An 18,471-nucleotide genomic window follows, 5' to 3' on the forward strand; every position below is an offset into this window, starting at 1 on the left:
TGTTGAGAGGACTGTTCAAGAATTGGAAGCAAGTAATTTACACTGATTTTGAAAAAAGATGACAAAATAAATACTAGACAGTTTGGTTTCTTGTTTCTTGGAAATAGGGTACAAAGTAAATGCATGTGTCTGTGACATGGGCACAGTGAATCAAGGCTTGTGGATGCCTTATGGAATCAATAAAAAAATAAATAAATAAAAAACATGGTTTCTGAACCCACAGTGTCAGAAAAAGTGTACTTCTTTGCAGATACCCCTCACCTGTTGAAACTAATTAGGAGCTGGTTTCTCGACAACGGCTTCGAATTTCGTGATGGTAAAGTTGTCCAAATAATTAATGAAAACAAAAATTCCACCTAATCGATACTTTCTCTTTTATTTAGCCTTAGGCTATTTAAACAGACATTAAAATTAAATTCAGAACATGTTTTGAATGCTTTGCATTCATCATCAGCTGTTTACAATAAGCATAGGTAAAAATAGCTAAGAACGATCTCACAATTTACTTTAAAACCTTAAAAACAAGTGTTAGTCGTGCGCATGTGGGTGGATGGGGGAGGGGGGGGTTTGGGAGGGGAGGTTGCATTGAAGGCGATTGTTAGTTGGACTATAACTTATTATTAAAAACTTAATATTAAAAACACTGATTGGGCTAAAAATTATAATTTCACTATGAGTCTTGTGAGTTTATCTATAAAATCATTAATTGTAGAAACTTGTAGATCCTTTGATGAAGTATTTCTGTAGAACAGTTTGTAAAAAGTTTGTCTTCTTAAGACGGCATCCGGTAAAGTTGTCTCGAAGGAACCTGTAGAAGCTCTGGTTAAGAATGACAGCCACGAAATTAAAACATGCCACAAAATCGATGTCAGTCATCTAAACTGTTGGGGCACAGAAAAGATGAATGTAAGAAAAGCTGCAGAATTAATGTCACACAGTGTAGTTACAGTGTTACGTCATTTCAAATTAGGAGATGATGCAACTCTTGCTGAAACCATGAGCGAATTCTTTGAAACTGTTAATGATTAGTACAATCTTATAAATTTCTACAATCCAACAATTTTCTAAAGTCCCTAGCAAAAATGTGTGTGGTCTTGAGTTAAAACAAGACAAAATTTTTGGCCTTATTAACAGTATGACCTGCAAGGGGAAAAAAGTTAAGCAAATGTTCCAAAAAGCTATCTTTGTGACTATCTCCTCCTTGAAATGTCTGATCTCAGAAGTTCAGAATCTAGGAATGAAGCACATTTTAACCCACTGGCTGAACCAAGATTCACTCGAGAATTTGTTTTCCCAGATCTGTTCTTGAGGAGGATTATACAACGACCCTTCACTGCTGAACGCTCTTTATCATCTTCGGATGATTATTCTCAGAAATAATGCTGGTAAAATAGAGAAACACAAGAACACGCAAACAGAAACCTCTGAATATCTCCTATTACAAATGCTGAGGAAGTGCGGAATAACATATCGTGGGTTAGAATATTCTCCTGCTATAATAATAAACTTGTGTCCTCAGCTCTTTTCAGGCACACCCGCATTGGTGGTGAGCTGCATGTACCATTTCAACCACATATCAGCCCTCCTGCCATTCTTAAATTTCTGGCAGTACCGGGAATCGAACCCAGGCCTCCGAGGATGGCAGCTAATAACACTAACCATTACACTACGAAGGCGGACATTCTCCTGCTGAAAGCTATTTTGAAGAAGGCAAATATGATACTGTTCCAACATTTGCCAGTGAAACTGACACTGAAATGGAAGCCGAAGGTTTTGAATTCCATTGCAGGTTGGATGGCTAAAAAACACGAAAGCACTCATCCACACTTAAGTTCCCAAACAGACATAGGAGGAACATACGACAGTACTATTGTTTGGGGTTCTGGGTTCAAAGTCTGTCATACGGTGGTCTTACAGAGCCGACGACTGAGTGGTCACAAACTGTACGGGATATGGAGAAACGTTTCTGTTCATATCACGGATTTACAGTCTGAAGAGGGTTGGGAGTAATACAGAACCTAGTTTCTTTAATAAATGCCAGTGATCCTAATTTAAGTAGTAATCTGGTAGCCACATTTGTGAAAATGAGGGCATATGCTCGTGTAAATTTTTTAAACAAACGTGAGGTAAAAAGGAAAAAGCGGAAGTAAATGTGGAAGCAAATATTGAAGGTCAAGAAGATAAAGGAAATGAAGAAACTTACCAGTTAAAGTAAGATTAATTTTATCATGATAGAACTGTTTGTTCGTTCTTTTGTTCGCTTACTTGTTTATTAGTCATGTTTAATGCTCAGTTTTATTTAACTCAGATTACTTTATTGGATTTCAGTAACGTATTGTGGCCACTAAAATCCTATTAGCAATAACCACGGTCTTGTGACACAATTAGCTCTTGTATTGTACATTATTGTATTCGTTATCTACTATTTACAGTCAGTTTGAGCAGGTATAGGGGACAAAAGATTTAATAATTGTTTGGTTAAAACATATCGCAATCACTAAATTCCTTTTGAAAGCGCTCCCGTGACCAGAGACCAGGTATCTGTGTGACATCCCGCTTGAATAGCCAATGACCACAAGCCAGCTGTTGCGGGTGACCTGTTATATATTAACCTTACCCAGGCCAGTCATTGCTGGTGCATCGTGCGTGTAACATGGCCGGGAACGTACTAAAGAGTACGTAAATGTGCTATCCAGGTTTCTTTAGCATGTATTTAATAGGACATGGACTGGGACTTTGGAATAATAACGTAATAACCAGGGAAATGCGTTAGACAGTTTTGACTGTAATTGCAGTTCATCTTCATTTTGTCTGAGTTAACCATTTTGGGGTTAATAGGTAAACACTAGAAAATGCATGTTACTGTGAATACCCTTACAGTACTGTAGCTGTAATTAGAGAACAATGAATATTGTGATATTCGCTCTCAGCTGATACATCTGGTTATGTCCCATTGGGAGATGGAGTGGCAGGCCATTCCACTTCCCAATAAGCTGAGAGCAATAAAAGGAACAACGAAGGTACGGAGGACTTCCCTTCGGGCTTCACGGAGGGAAGCCGTGGTATTATGTCTTCTTCGGATCGGCCACGGTATCATGACTCTCTCGCATCTTATGAAAGGAGAACCCACTCCGGTGTGTACCTGCGGCGACCATCTTACTGTGGTACACATCCTTACGGAGTGTATGGACCTGGTCGATCTTCGCCGTAGACTTAACCTCCCGGGTACCATCTCCCTTATCTTGCGAGGTGACGAGCAGTCAGCAGACCTCGTCATCCGCTTTATGAGGTATAGTGGTCTGTTTTATCGTGTCTAATGATGTCCTTTGTCCTCGTGTATTTGTGTCAATTGCGCTTTTATCCCATTGACTTCATTTTAATTTGTGTTGCATATTTTAATGTGTTGTTTTAACGTCTAATGTAAATTATGTATATATATCTGCACTACCAAGCAATGCCTTATTCCTTTTTTCCCTGTATTTTCTCTTATTTATTAGAAAATAAGGCATTGCAAATTAGATCCACTGCTGTTTTAATCTCATACTCATTTTTTTATCACCTTTTTTTTAAAACTCTTGTCAGTGGATACATTTTAAAATTTTTAATATCGTGTATCATGTCATCCATCTCGTTCAATCAGGGGTTGATGACCTTCGATGTTAGGCCCCTTAAAACAACAATCATCATCATCATCATCAATATTGTGATAAAATCTTTGTTTTAACTACATGTTACTTTGTTTACTTTCAGTTGTTAACATGGGGCCATTGCTTCATCAGTATTCTTAATGTAAACAATATTGAACCTGGCTAGAAATAAAGATGTGTCTTAGTCCAGAATTTTAAGTGGACTCCAAATTTTTCACAGCCAGTCCACTACACAATAATTCAAGAACTGGAAAAGATGCCTTTCTTTATTATATAAAATATATATATCATTGGCCACCATCTCAGATGGATAGGGCACATCCGTCGCATGAGTGAAACCAGGCTTCCTTGTCAACTCTGGTATGGTGAACTCTGCTCTGGCACAAGACTTCATGGAGCCCCTTTGATGTGTTTCAAGGATCAGCTAAAGCATACTATGAAAAGAGCTGGAATTAACACTCAATCCTGGGATATGCTTGCTGATAATCGTACACTTTGGCGCCACAATGTTCCCACATCAGTTATGGTGTTTGAAGAGGAACGATGATGATGTGAAGAGGATAAATGATAAGCACAGAAGCTCCATCAAGCTCAGCCCCACCATCCCCCAGCCATTCTATGTGATCTGTGTGAACCTACGTTGCATGCCAAGATTGGGCTACTAAGTCATATGAAACATATTCACAAAGCATTGTGAGTGTGAAAATGTAAACTGCTGAAGAATACGTTCTCTCGGATACGAGTTGCAGCCAACGACGATGGCGATATATATAATTATTATTTTCCAGAAGTCAAATAAGTCTACAAAATATAGCACAAAAAATAGGACTCAGATATAATTTGAAAAGACTGAGATAATGATAGCAGCCACTAGTAATAAATCACATAACAGTAAATAACAGGAAAGTAAAAATAGTGAAGCAATTTAAATACCTAAGAGAATTATAACATACAGCTTGGATGAGAAACCTGCATGGCAAGAAAGAACTAAAATGACCAAAGCTCAAAAATTTACATGGTCTACTTACAATAAAAAAATGTCTGGTGATCGAAACAAATTAAACCATTACAAGGTGGTGGTTCAACCACAGGTGACATACGGAAGCAAAACTCTTTTTAAAGAGCCTTAGAGAAACAGAATAGACAAAATCCTAAACGTTGAGAAAAATAGTGAGGACATGCATCAATAAAAAATATCAAAAAGATGGCCACTGGTGGATAGTGTCAAATGAAGTGGTGTACAGAGAACTTAAGCCCGTCACAGATGCTATACAGAAGAAGAGGATCTTTTTTTTCTTTTTGTGTGCCATGTTATGAGGACACCAGAAACCAGATTGCCAAGAAAAATTATAGAGAAACTATGGAATCGGAGGCAACAGTAGGATGAAAAAAGGAAACTAGAGAGGATATGGAAGAACTAGAAGTAACTCTGGACGATTTGCAAAACAAAACAGAATTTAAAGAAACTGAAACATAAAAATAAGATTTAAATTAAGATGATGATGATACTTGTTGTTTAAAGGGGCCTAACATCGAGGTCATCGGCCCATTTAAATTAAGAATAATAATAATAATAATTGTATGGCCTCAGCTACCGTGTGCAGACATTTCAATTTGACGCCATCTGGCTGTCTGCTCATCAATTTCGACGTTCAGTTTTACTCTAGGCCTACTAGATGGCAGACAGTGTAAACCGGATCTCTCTTGGGTGTCTGGCTGAGATTTTAATGAAGTTTGTCGGGTAAACACCAAATGTGTCACCAAAGATCTTTTACATGCCAACATCGTACGACCATGGAGTGTCAAATGGACTTTTTTCTGCCCTTCAAAAATCCGACTGCCTCTGCCGGGTTTGAACCCGCTATCTTTGGATCCGGAGGCTGACACTCTACCACTAATCCACAGGGGCAGCTACAACATAGAATGAAAATGGTATTTACAGATAATTGACCTTTTTTCATGAATTATTAAGAAAAGAATATTCATTTAGGACATATTCTCTATGGAATATTGTACAAGTGTTTCTTTGACGACTGCTTTCAATTGTAGAAATAATTTATATATTTTCTCTTGAGTTTTTTGTTTGTTTTAATGTTGTCAATCTTATGTTTATTTTAAGGACACTTCCTCTTAAGCATTACTTTGTCAATTTATATATTTTTCATCTAAACAGTGTCATGTGGCTGAAGATGTTGATAATATACGAAACATGTACCACTTTTAACCATTAAATTGCCTTAAGCAATCATTGTATCGACTAGGTGGAAAATTAATAAATACTTAATTGTGAATCGAGAAAAGATTAGAGCGAATGAAAAGCTACTGGGCAATTCGGAAAGAAAACCTGTCAAAGATGATGACCAGAAAATGATTGACTCAAGTGGTCCAATGAGGCCATAAAAGAAGTTGCCTCAATAGATCAGTTTATTCATTCATCTTTAATTGTTGCCATGCACATGGTAATGAAACTTGTATGTAGTCATATTGCTACAGTGGTATGAGCCGAGAAAGCCTGTAAGTCCTGTTGCTATGCTGGCAACAGATAAAACCAATAGTATGCTTGTTTGCACCTTGTCATACTCCTTCCCATGACTGTGTTGCACTTTTGTTCATTGTAGTGGTTCATATCTAACCTTCTCATCTTTTTATTGATATAATCCTAGAAATAGATGTATGGGATATCCAAGTGTGTTTCTTATTGTTATAGAGAATACACGCTAGATGTTTACCGCTTGAGTTCTGTGATCACTGAGCATGATGCTAAGAAGGCTGGAGCTGAGGTGGTGAAGCAAGTGGAGCATCCCTTACTCTCTGGCTTGTTGTATCCTGGTAAGAAAATTCATTGTGAAAGAGAATAATATTTGATAATAAAATTAAGCTAAGGCAGAATGCATATAACATTATGTATGTGGAAAGAGAAGGTAGAAAGTGTGAGCAGTTTACTAGGCACGGATGCAAATAGTCACAATGTCATATAAAATGTCATCTCCTTTTATGCTCTTCTCTTTATGCCGTTTATATTATTATTGTTTTGACCTTTATAAGTACCTGTTATCCTGAGTGATAGGATGGAGAAGAATAAATTGAGATTGTTAGAACATGTTATGAGGATGGAAGAGAGAAGGATACCAAAAGAAATGTTGGAGGCTAAGATAGAGAGAAAGTGGGAGGGCCAGGGCAGGATGGATAGACTCTGTCAAGAACAGTACAGAGGGGTCCAGAAAAATGTAGATACTCTTTGACAGCCAATATTAATAGAACAAAATGACATACCATTACAATTATTGCACAGGGAGGGAGGTTATTTTACGTGTTCAAAGTGACCCCCATTAGCAGCCAAACAACGTCGATGCCACTGAACTGCTGACTGAACAACAGCTGTCAGTGTTGCTGGTGTGATAGCTGCACAGGACACATTGATGGCTTCTCGTAGCTCGTTCAGTGTAGCTGCCTTCTGTCGATAAACTTCACTTTTCAAGGTCCCCCATAGGTAGAAGTCAAGAGGTCTAAGGGCTGGAGTCTGTGGTGGGTACTTGACAGCTCCTCTTCGACCTATTCATCGTCCAGGTAGATTTTCATCCAAGTAGGCTCTGACATCTCTGTGGTAGTGAAGCGGAGCGCCATCCTGTTGTAGATCTTTCATTTCCAAACACCTCTCGGATGGCAGATAAAATTGATGTTTGCAGCAAATGAAAATACATCTCACCAGTTATGGTACCTTCAAATAAGAATGGGCCAATCAAACTGCGCGATGACAGACCACACCACACATTAACACCAGATAGATTAACATGTTTGTCCACATGAATGTGAGGATTTTCAGGAGCCCAGTACATGCAGTAGTGGCAGTTTACAGTACCGTTCAGTTTGAATTGCGCCTCATCAGACCAGGTAACCATCCCTGCAAACCGTTCATCCTTGCGAAGTACCACTTCAGTACGGCCTTGCGTTGCGCAAACAACACTCTTACTTCGTTCATTGTTGCATTGTCATCTGCTGGAAAACACGCGCCAAGATTGTCGCGCCATTCATGTGACCTTCATCATCTGTTGAGAAAAGAATGTACTACACTACACGCGCAAGAATTGCAACAATATGTCATTTTGTTCCAAAGATATTAACTATCAAAGATTGTCTACATTTTTCTGGACCCCCTCTGTATATGGAAAAGGAGATTGGAATGGAATACAATTACTGAAAGGGAGTATTGGAAGGAGAGGCAATGGTTGAGAAGTACCATCAACGCCCTGAGTGGCAGGAGCTGGACAAGTGGAAATGATGATGATGAAGAATTAGAGAGTATATAAGCCTGTAAAAGGAGCAAACTGATTTAGACAATGTGTCACTCTGGTGGTCATGGTTATTAAGGCATCATATCTTTATGGTCTGGCACTGTGGTTATCTGGTTTGAGTCCTGTTGGTGGAAAAACAAATTCACCATCAGAATGTTGGCTGGTAGGGTAGGAGAGGTTGTGATAAACATTTTCTAACCACTAGATTGGATGCCAAATGTGAGGGTTCATTTCCAGACCTCTCCACAATCGTTCATATGGAGTGAGGGCATAGAGTGCTGCTGATGGTGATTCATGCATTGGATGTGGGTATTAAGCCTTGAGCATATCCTGTAGTGTTATGCATGATGAGTAGGCTATGTGCCAACAGAGTTTCACTTTCTGATATTTGATGCAAAGAAATAGCTGATAAACATTCCAAATTTGACTTTGAATGTATCAGTTTATTCTCAGTAACCTCAAAGTCAGATGCGTCACTTTCATCTTCCAACAAAATTCGCACTACTTCATTACTAATTTTCCATAATGAAATGAAGATGCCACATTTAGACACACACTGTACTAAAAATGCATATCATCAATCAAATAACAATATGTACAGAAATAAATAACTTCCACTGAACAGAAAACTATGAAATAAAATTAAATAGAATAGAAAGCAAAGCCTGTGAAGGTTTCTTTACAATCACTACAGAAATGGCGCTCACTCAGATTGTCGGAAATTGTGCCCAAAGAGGTCGTAAATAAGAAACTGAACTCATGGCTGTTATCGAGAACGACAAGAAGTTTTGCCACAGGCGATGGGCCTCAGAACCTGGAAGTGTCTAACTAATATCTTCTGTGTAGGTAAACGAGTGGGCAGGTCCTCCACCCAACCCTTTCCCTCTGGGCCTTTAAGGGGATCACAGGGACATGGGTGGGAGAACGTTAGGCACCTCCAGAGAGCTTCACACCCCCGCCCACTAATGACACTACATTCGCGGCACTGCTGTGACCCTGGCGTGAAAAGTAACTTGAATGAAGCATGCATGAGGTAGAATGCCTACGCTGGCAGCCAGGAATGAGTTAGCTGCAAAATTTATAATGTCCAATAACGGGCCATTTATATTGGTATTATAAATTTACTCATTCGGGACAAATATTTCAGGTTCCCTATGGGAATCAACATCTATATCATCTGATAGCCAAGCAGGCATCAGTTTTTGGTAATGAGACAAAGTCTCTCATAGTGCATTGGCACTGCTGGTGGCTCCAAGTGGCCTACGCAGTGGCCTCCATGGTATGCACTAGCCATGCGTCTTGGTGTGTGTGCTGAGTACCAACTGATGAGCCCAACTTGGCTCACGGGGGTGAAACGCTGGCAGCCAGGAATGAGTTAGCTGGAAAATTTATAATGTCCAATAACGGACCATTTATATTGGTATTAAGAAGTAGAGTGGCATATCTGTTGTTGAAGAAATAAGAAATACAAACATGTCGAATATTCAACGATGCCACTACAGCAGGATATAATACCTGGCAGCCGGGAGTGAGTTGGCTGGAAGATTTATAGTGTCCAATAGCGGACCATTTATATTGGTATTATAGATTTACTCATTCGGAACAGGTGTTTCGGATTCCCTATGGGATACAAGTAACTATTCTCATTTTGGTTCCGTATTGAAGATGAGGTATATAAAAAATATTATAATAATATTTATGGACCCACCTGTTCAATACAATACAGTTAAAATTTATACATAATACTTAAAAGTCATAGATACATGTTTCACCCTTTTTTACGGGCATCATCAGCCTATCTCAATCTTAGTAGAAAGATCAGTCAAGCTAGTGTTGCTGGAACAGTCCGACGTACTTAATGCTGGAACAGTCCGAGTACTAACACGCATTGTACAAGTAAAACTCGATCCTTTCTTCGAACAAATATTTCAACAAATATTTCCCACTTGACCGTCTTTTGGAGCCAGTTGATTACCGTACCAACATAGCTAAACATTGACATCAGCTAGCTTTGACACCTCAACATTTTATCAGTAGCAACGTCTCCTATCTACGACTTTCTGATAAATCAACTGTGTATATTTTAACACATTAATAAGTTTACACTTCTATTTTAAATAATTGACATTGATTTTCCTATCTTGAACTCAAGTTATGGGAGTGGAACAAATATTCCCCTTGGATGATTGTGCTTTTACACTCAAGGCCGACATAGTCCTAATGGTGTATAAAAGGAGGATACATTTTAGTTTTAAACGCTCAAATATTCGAGATTAACCTCATCATAATCATCAAAACTGTTAATTCACAGTATATTTTTTAACATACTTTCTGTGCATTATCCTCATTTTAGATGTTATAGTATAACATTTTATGAGATCATTGTTCAACATTTTCCTATGGGAATCGGCATCTATATCAACTACAGCAGGAACCAAAGTGTGAAATATTCAACAGTTCTAGCGTTAATGATAAAATCTAATTTTTTCAAAATTTTACATTAGTGAATAAGTGATTGTGTTGTAATGTGAAAAATACAACTGTTGAACTAGTAGATCAGGCCTTATTGGTGCATTAGTATGCAAAACCTTTTGGACGCATTTTTTAAAATGATACTCTAGAGTAAATAAACACTCAGGTTACCACCAAATATTGTGGTCAGGCTTAACTTGAGCCGCCATTAAAGGTGGCGGATGAGCCACGTCATATTGATACCATTATCTCCATGATCCCTGGTCCAGTCTTTCTGTTTATTTTTTTATTTTTTATTTTTTTTAATAAAAAGAAATTAAAATTACAATAATTGTTACAAATTTTTTTATATGTTTGCAACTTAAAGTATTTTTTATATTAAGAGTATACTGAAAAAAATATTTACAATTAGTTTGAGTTTTTAAATTTATTACATACATTCCTAGTACATACAAATTTTTTATTTAAACAGTAAATAAATTTTTCAGTCCTTAGCAATACACATACACATAATGGAATACAGTTCATTTGCTTCTTTTTACAGCTGAAACTAAATGTCAAGCAGAGAGACCGGCAATTGGATGGTGGTACTATGTAATCAGGTGCTTTTTTTTTTTTTTTTTTTTTTTTTGTAGAAGTTCATTGCTATGTTTTCCATAACCAAATTCCTTCCAGACTAGTGGCTTATATAAGTAATTGAAAGAGTTCTTCCATATGTACTTTTGGGCTGATGCACGTAAAGCATGTTGATGTAAAGAATCTGAAGTGCACGGAATTCTGTCGAATGACAAACGAAGTCCCACATCTCGAGATATGGATTTACAGGAAGTATAATTTAAGATTTCATAGCGGAGTACTAAGGCTTACGAGCTCAGAGAAGTGATGACAGCAAGCACAGTGCCCGCAATGACTAGTGGACGTAGTCGGCTGAAAGAAGCATTACGATTATACCTGTAGAAACAAAACAAAACTGAACTCTCAGGCTATATACATGCTCAGGAGAAATAAATACATAAATAAAGCAAACAAATAAACTAGTAAATGAAACTGAACTCGCCAATATTGACAGACAGTTTTGACGGTTATCTCCTTGACCTGCGATGCAAGCTTCACATCTTATGAGATTTTGAAACACTTTACAGTTCATGAACACTGATGGATTTTGATTTGTAATTCTTCTGCAGTTCCAGAATTATTCCTGTAAATTTTTTCTATGAGAGTTCCTCTTAGATAAAATTCGCATGTGCTTAAATTTTTTTTTGCTAGTTGTTTTACGTCACACCGACACAGATAGGTCTTATGGTGATGATGGGACAGGGAAGGGCTAGGAGTGGGAAGGAAGCGGCCGTGGCCTTAATTAAGGTACAGCCTCAGCATTTGCTTGGTGTGAAAATGGGAAACCACGGAAAACCATTTTCAGGGCTGCTGACAGTGGGGTTCGAACCTACTATCTCCCGAATACTGGATACTGGCCGCACTTAAGCGACTGCAGCTATCGAGCTCAGTGTGCTTAAATCAGGTGAATGTGGTGACCATAGGCCTTTACTAATGATCTGATCATCATCGAACACTTTCTGCAACCATCACATAGAGTTACGCACCGTATGGGTCGTTGGAACATTCTGCTGGAAATAGCCGTACCTTTTTCTTCCTCAGTCATTTCAGCAAAAAATGGTTAGAGAATTCTGTGAATATAACAGTCGGAAGAATTGTGTCCTGAAAAAATATCTGACCGATAATTTATCGGGTACTAACAGCACACCATACACCCACCTTGACATTGTGTAGAGGACATCATCATCATCATCATCATCATCATCATCATCATCATCATCATCATCATCATCATCATCACTATCATCATCTGCAGTTTCTAGCTGTTGGCCAGGTCTGCTTGGAACATAAGCCTCTCCATCTCCTCTTGTCTTCCCACCACTTCTCCCTGATCGCTCTTGCCCAGTCCTCTTCTCTTCTCTGTACACACTCTTCCACTCCTTTTATCCACCTGTCTCTTGGTCTTCCTCTCTGTCATTTTCCTATTATCTCCATTTCATGCATCCTCCTCGATATTCTTTTCTATGTTATTCTCTTCATGTGTTCATACCATCTAAGTCTAGATGCCTCTATCGTGTTCTGTAGTGGCTCTTCTTTTACTATATCTCTAACCTTCTTGTTTCTCATGTTATCTATTCTTGTCACTCCTGTCCTGCTTTTCAGAAATTCCATTTCACTTGCCTGTATCCTACTTACGGCTCTTTGCCTCATTACTCAAGTTTCTGCTGCATACGTCAGAATAGGTACATATTACGTCCTGTATATCATTCTTCTGCTTCTCTGATGGACATCCTTGCTCCAAACCAGGCTTCTGACACTTTTCAGGAATGCTCCTGGTTGTCTTCCATGCTCGATTATTTCCTTATCGTTTCTTCCACTTTCCTCTATGATACTTCCCAGGTACGTGAAACTCTAAGCCTTCCTAAGATGTTCCCCTCCGAACATTATCCCTCTCGTAGCTCTCTCCTTCTTTGTAGTTGTGATCACTGTGTCGCTCTTTTTGGCATTAAATTTCATTCCATATTGTTTTATCTTCTCTTCCCTTGCATCTAACTGTACCTGGATATCCTCTTCCTTTTCTCCCCAGACTTTACAAGTCATCAGCATACATCATCACTTTCATTTTTCCTTCCCTAATTTTCCTGCCACTTTTGTCATTAGCTCGTCCATTACTGCAATGAAAAGCAAAGGTGACAGAACACTTCTTTGTCTTAATCCACTCACACAACTGACACTACCGTGGTCCATCTCCCTCGCTCTTTCTACAGGGTCTTTTTTTAGCTAGTTCCGCAGCACCACTCAGAGCACGGCACGGCTGGCGCAATGACACTCGGTCGTCAGCCGGTATAATACGCGCTTTTCCTCCCCACTACTCACGGCAATTCACACTTGTAGAAATCCATTTCTAGTGGAACTATTAGTCTAAAACCTACCTGGCATTATATTTGATGTTCAAAATTTTGTCTCTCAGCTGTCAAACATGCCTGACACCTCGTAAGTAGGTTTGCAGACACTCGGTGAATCTTAGCCCGTGTGATGTTCGAAGTAACTTGTGTAATGTTGTCTTGTCGTTCTTCTCTTGTGTGAGGCTTGTTCACATTCACTTTCCCCTTCAGCATCCCCCACAGGTAATAATAACAGGGATTTAAATCAGGAGATCTAGGGGAATAATTAACCACACAATCTTCGGAAACTTCCCGTATTATCTCCATGGACTGATTAGCAGTGTGTGTTGTCGCATTCTTGCATAAAGTAACCATTACTCCTTTCTTCTTCCATCAGCTCTTGAAAGAATGGTCCGAGAATGAGGTCTATATATCGATCAGCATTTATTGTTTTGTGGAAAAATATAGGCCCTATAATTCTGCGAGCACTTACTGCGCACCAAACTGCTATTTTTACTTCATGAAGTGGACGAACATGCAGCTGGTGGGGATTTCTGCCACCAGTAGCAGTTGTTGTTTTGACTATTTGCATAGCCACTTAAGTGTAGCCACTGTAAAATAAAAGTTCTAGGTCAACATACCCATAGTGAACTGACTGAAGCAACCAGTTATAATACCGAACCCTAGCAAAACTGTCAGGTCCTCTTAAATATTGGGCAGGGGTGGGTTTGTACGGTTTCGCTTTTACCAGTTTTGTTCTGTCGTAGAGCCAGCTGTAGCTGGCCCTATAATTAGTTTGTTGAGTTCCTGTTTAATATTGGTTGTAGTTGCACGATGTTTTATTCCTTTAGAAGTTTTAACAATGTGTGAAGCAATGTTGTTGGGTGTTACGAGACTATCTTCTCATACGATACGACTAGCTCCTCCTAATTTTCATAGCAGAGACCTTGCTTTTCGGCTGGATACTTTGAAATAGATTTTCTGAGTAGTGTCTATCCACTTCTGTCGGCGTGCAGCATCCAGGTTATGTATCAGTTCATCTGCTATTTCTCTGTCACCACTACTTTGAAAATCATTATAGAGTTCTTCGCATTTCTTGTCCCAGCCTGGAATATATTCTTTACGATATCCTCTGGGTATATGCTTTTTTTGCTGTACAGATAACGGCTCCAACAAACCTGTTATAGTTATCAGCAGATGGTGAGATACAGTCTAGACATTTATCAAGGTTTTCAGAGAAGGCGTTCCAATCAGCTTTTTGTAGATTCCATCTGGGTCGTGGGATTGAGGTTATCAATGGGATATTTGTACCAGTTTCTACTATAGCTGGACGGTGTTGGCTATGAGGGAAATCTGGTAGAATGTTGCGGGTAGTGCTGACAAGGTGATGTTTATCATCAGCTGTGACAAAGCATAAGTCTGGGTCGTATTCCTGTTTCCAACGTCCTGACCGGAAGGAACTACGGTCTTTAGCATAAAAAATAAGATGGATATTATTTTCATCTGCCCAGTTTACTAAAGTCTCACCATTGGTATCAGATACTCTATATCGCCATTGCGTGTGGTGACTGTTAAATTCCCATATAAAGACTGCAGGATGTTGGTACATCTGAACAACGTGGATTGGCCAAGGGGAGCTTGGTGGTTTGTAGATATTACATATGATTAGTTCCCCAGTTTTGATTGTCATTCGTGGAAGTTGATAGCAGATTCCGGACGTATGTGGCTACTCCGTAGGGATGATGATATGTTGTGCCAATGATGTCATATCCTGGTATTTTCCCCCTAGAACAAAGTTGATCTTCATTATCTGCATGAGTTTCCTGTAAGGCAACCACATCGATATTATGCTTCATCAACATCTTTTGTAAGATTTGACATTTGGTTCTACTAATGCCCTCAATATTTAGTTGACATATTTTAATATTTGGTCCAAGTTTTCTAGATTTTTGGCCCTGCAAAGGGCTTTTGATATAGTGTTGAGTCATCATCTTATTCAGTTTGGTACGTATTTGTTGTGTAGCCAGGAGATCTGGAAAGATTGTCTGGCAGCCAGTTGTGTTGCTTTCTTAACACCACCCAGGGGACACGTGTAGGGCACTTTAAGTTAAAACCTATAGACTTGAAGCAACGTCGACCCCGCCCTAAAGATGGCTGGCTAAGTAAGGACAGAAGGTGTAAATAAACAATTATTTAAACTCTGTGGCCTAGGCAACACATAAAATGTAGGGTAGAGTTCCCATCTGCATCATGGTTTCCATGGCTGTGTAAAATGGCCAACATTTAGGGCAGTATGATTGATAGAAAAAAAGAGTAATAAATTGCCCCTCTAACTAGCGTTTACTATGGATATTGTAGGAAAACAAGATGTCAGACACTTAGGGTACACAAAAATAGTAAAAATATGAACTTAATATCGCTTGTAACAGATTGTAGTCGCAAGATAACAACACTACATGGACATCACTTATAAACACACCACGGATAGCTCTTATAACCACAACTGAGACATTAGTTCTTAATAAATCCGTATACTTCTCAGCACATCTTTATCTGATCTTAATTCACACAACATCACCCCCGAAGTGGTTGCAGCAGCAATAAAGGATATAAAACCCGGTAAAGCTCCTGGCTTTGATGGCATACTCCCCGAGTTTCTCATCAAATCTGGAAAATATATGAGGACATGGCTAGCAAAATTCTTCACATCAATGCTAAAAACAGGAAATATACCTCAAGAGCTTAAACATGCCAAGATAATTGCTCTCCTTAAACCAGGAAAATGTGGAGATCTTGTGCAAAGCTACCATCCAATTGCATTACTTAGTGTTATATATAAACTCTTGGAAAAAGTACTGATTAATAGGATTGGCCAAACAGTACTTTCGGCGATCCCTGTAGAACAAGCTGGCTTTCGTCCCAACCGAAGTTGCACAGATCAAGTTTTGGCACTCACGTCACATATTGAAGCAGGCTTTCAGAAGAAGATGAAAACATCTGTGGCTTTAATTGATTTATCAGCAGCCTATGATACCGTCTGGCAGCAAGGCCTACTCTACAAGCTGATGAAGATCATTCCATGGCAACAATTTACGAAGCTTATTGATAACATGATTGGAAACAGAGGATTTCAGGTTATTATGGGAAACAAAACCAGTAGCCAGAAATTGCTCCAAAAGGGTCTCCCTCAAAGTTCTGTTCTAGCCCCACTGCTCTTTAGCCTTTACATTGCTGATATGCCAGAAACTGTCAGCAAAAAATTTGGATATGCTGATGATTGGGCCATTGCGACTAGGCACACTCACTTTGAACCCATGGAAGAAACTCTAACATCTGATTTGTCTGTGCTTGCAGAGTATTTTCGTAAATGGAGGCTTCGACCGAATGCATCAAAAACAGAGCTGACTTGCTTCCATCTCAACAACAGACAATCCAATAGGACTCTGGAAGTCTACTTTGATGGTACACAACTTGCCCACAGTAAGGAACCAACATATCTGGGAGTCAAACTAGACAGGGCCCTGTCGTTTAAATCACATCTCACAAAAACTGCTGCGAAACTGAGAACAAGAAACAACATCATACAAAACCTTTGTGGAACCACATGGGGATCATCCACCACAACTCTGCGGATGTCTGCGTTGAGCTTGGTATACTTTGCGGCGGAGTACTGTGCACCAGTATGGTTGAACAGCGCTCATACTAACAAAGTTGATGTCCAACTTAATAGTACTATGCGCATTATTACTAGAACAATCAGGTCTACTCCCACCATCTGGCTGCCTGTCCTAAGTAACATACCACCCCCTAACATGCGAAGGAAAGTAGCTTTGATCAGAGAATACAACAAGATCCTAGTGAACCCTGGACTACCGGTACACTCTGACATCTCAGACCTCAAAATCAAACGACTTCGTTCGAGACATCCACCTCTTGCAGCCGAGATCAATCACATCGGGTTCAACATCACCGATTCCTGGAGGGAAGAACGGATGCAAAATGCTCCAGCTACATGCCTGGAAATGCCATGCATCGATAAGACAGTTCCAGGGTTTGATCAACCTCGCAAGGTGTGATCAATGCTCAACCGACTCAGGACGGGACACGGAAGATGTGGAGATTCACTTTTTAAATGGCGAATGCTGTCCTCACCGGTATGCGACTGTGGTCCACCGCGGCAGACTATTAAATACATCAGGGAGGAATGCAGCATCAGAGCATATGGAGGGCCATACGAAGACTTCTTGATGGCAACCCCAAAATTTATTGAGTACATACAAGATCTAGATGTTTGTTTGTAGTTTGGTTCATTGGTTATTGTTGTTCATTTGTAATAATGTATTTGTATGCCATATGCTAAATAAATAAATAAATACCAGTTTTGTTGCTTTGTGGGTAGAAGATAATGACACATTAGCTTGTATGGCAAAACGCTACAGGGATTTTGTTGGAGTTCTTTTCAAGAGAGCTCCTATTTTGTCAAGCTTTTCCTATGTTAAAACGATTCATCTCCTGTGTGATTTCTTGTTAAGAATGGGATAATAGAGAAGTAAAATTAAAAATCCATCTTTTCAATACTATTATAACTTATTTTTAATTTTACTTATATATTATTCTCGGTTTAATACGGACTTAAAAATGAAATTCTTAAATTTAAATGCTAAGATGGACCCGGTGGTTTGGAACTTCTTTACTAATTTACGTACTGTACTCCTGTGGCCAGGGAGGAATGAATGAATCGAAAGGGGCTTTCTGTAAAAGAAGAATGCTTCGCATAGCACAACACAAGAAACACACGCTGTTCTACTGTATACATCACTCGTTAAAAACACGATTAGTATTCCTACAGAAACTACGCAATTTTAAAGTGAACACATTGAACACGCTACCAATACTGCAGATGTTGAACTGAACTATTGCTGTGAAGCAATGGTTATCGCTTCCGTACTGCATTAGATTATCTTAGCCGGTCATGAAGCAATATATATGTCTCGGCAAATGAGTCACCCGGCCGTGCTATTGCCTTCGGTGTATGTTTCCCTGATGCACGGAACAAGCCATAAAAAAGACCCTGTATCTGATCCTATTATTCTCTGAATTGACTTCTAGACCGGGGCCGCC

General features: G+C 39.2%; 1 protein-coding gene across 4 annotated transcripts in view; it reads left to right on the forward strand.

Moving 5' to 3' along the window:
- Positions 1-18,471, forward strand: part of TyrRS (Tyrosyl-tRNA synthetase) — a 151,951-nt gene that overhangs the window by 47,340 nt on the left and 86,140 nt on the right. For all 4 annotated transcript variants that reach the window (XM_067135701.2, XM_067135700.2, XM_067135702.2 and 1 more), the window contains one exon: positions 6,355-6,476. In XM_067135701.2, coding sequence (XP_066991802.1) covers positions 6,355-6,476 — 122 coding nt within the window. The remainder of the gene's footprint in view (positions 1-6,354; positions 6,477-18,471) is intronic.

Source organism: Anabrus simplex, chromosome 1 (genome assembly GCF_040414725.1).
Source record: "Anabrus simplex isolate iqAnaSimp1 chromosome 1, ASM4041472v1, whole genome shotgun sequence".
Taxonomy (NCBI): domain Eukaryota; kingdom Metazoa; phylum Arthropoda; class Insecta; order Orthoptera; family Tettigoniidae; genus Anabrus; species Anabrus simplex.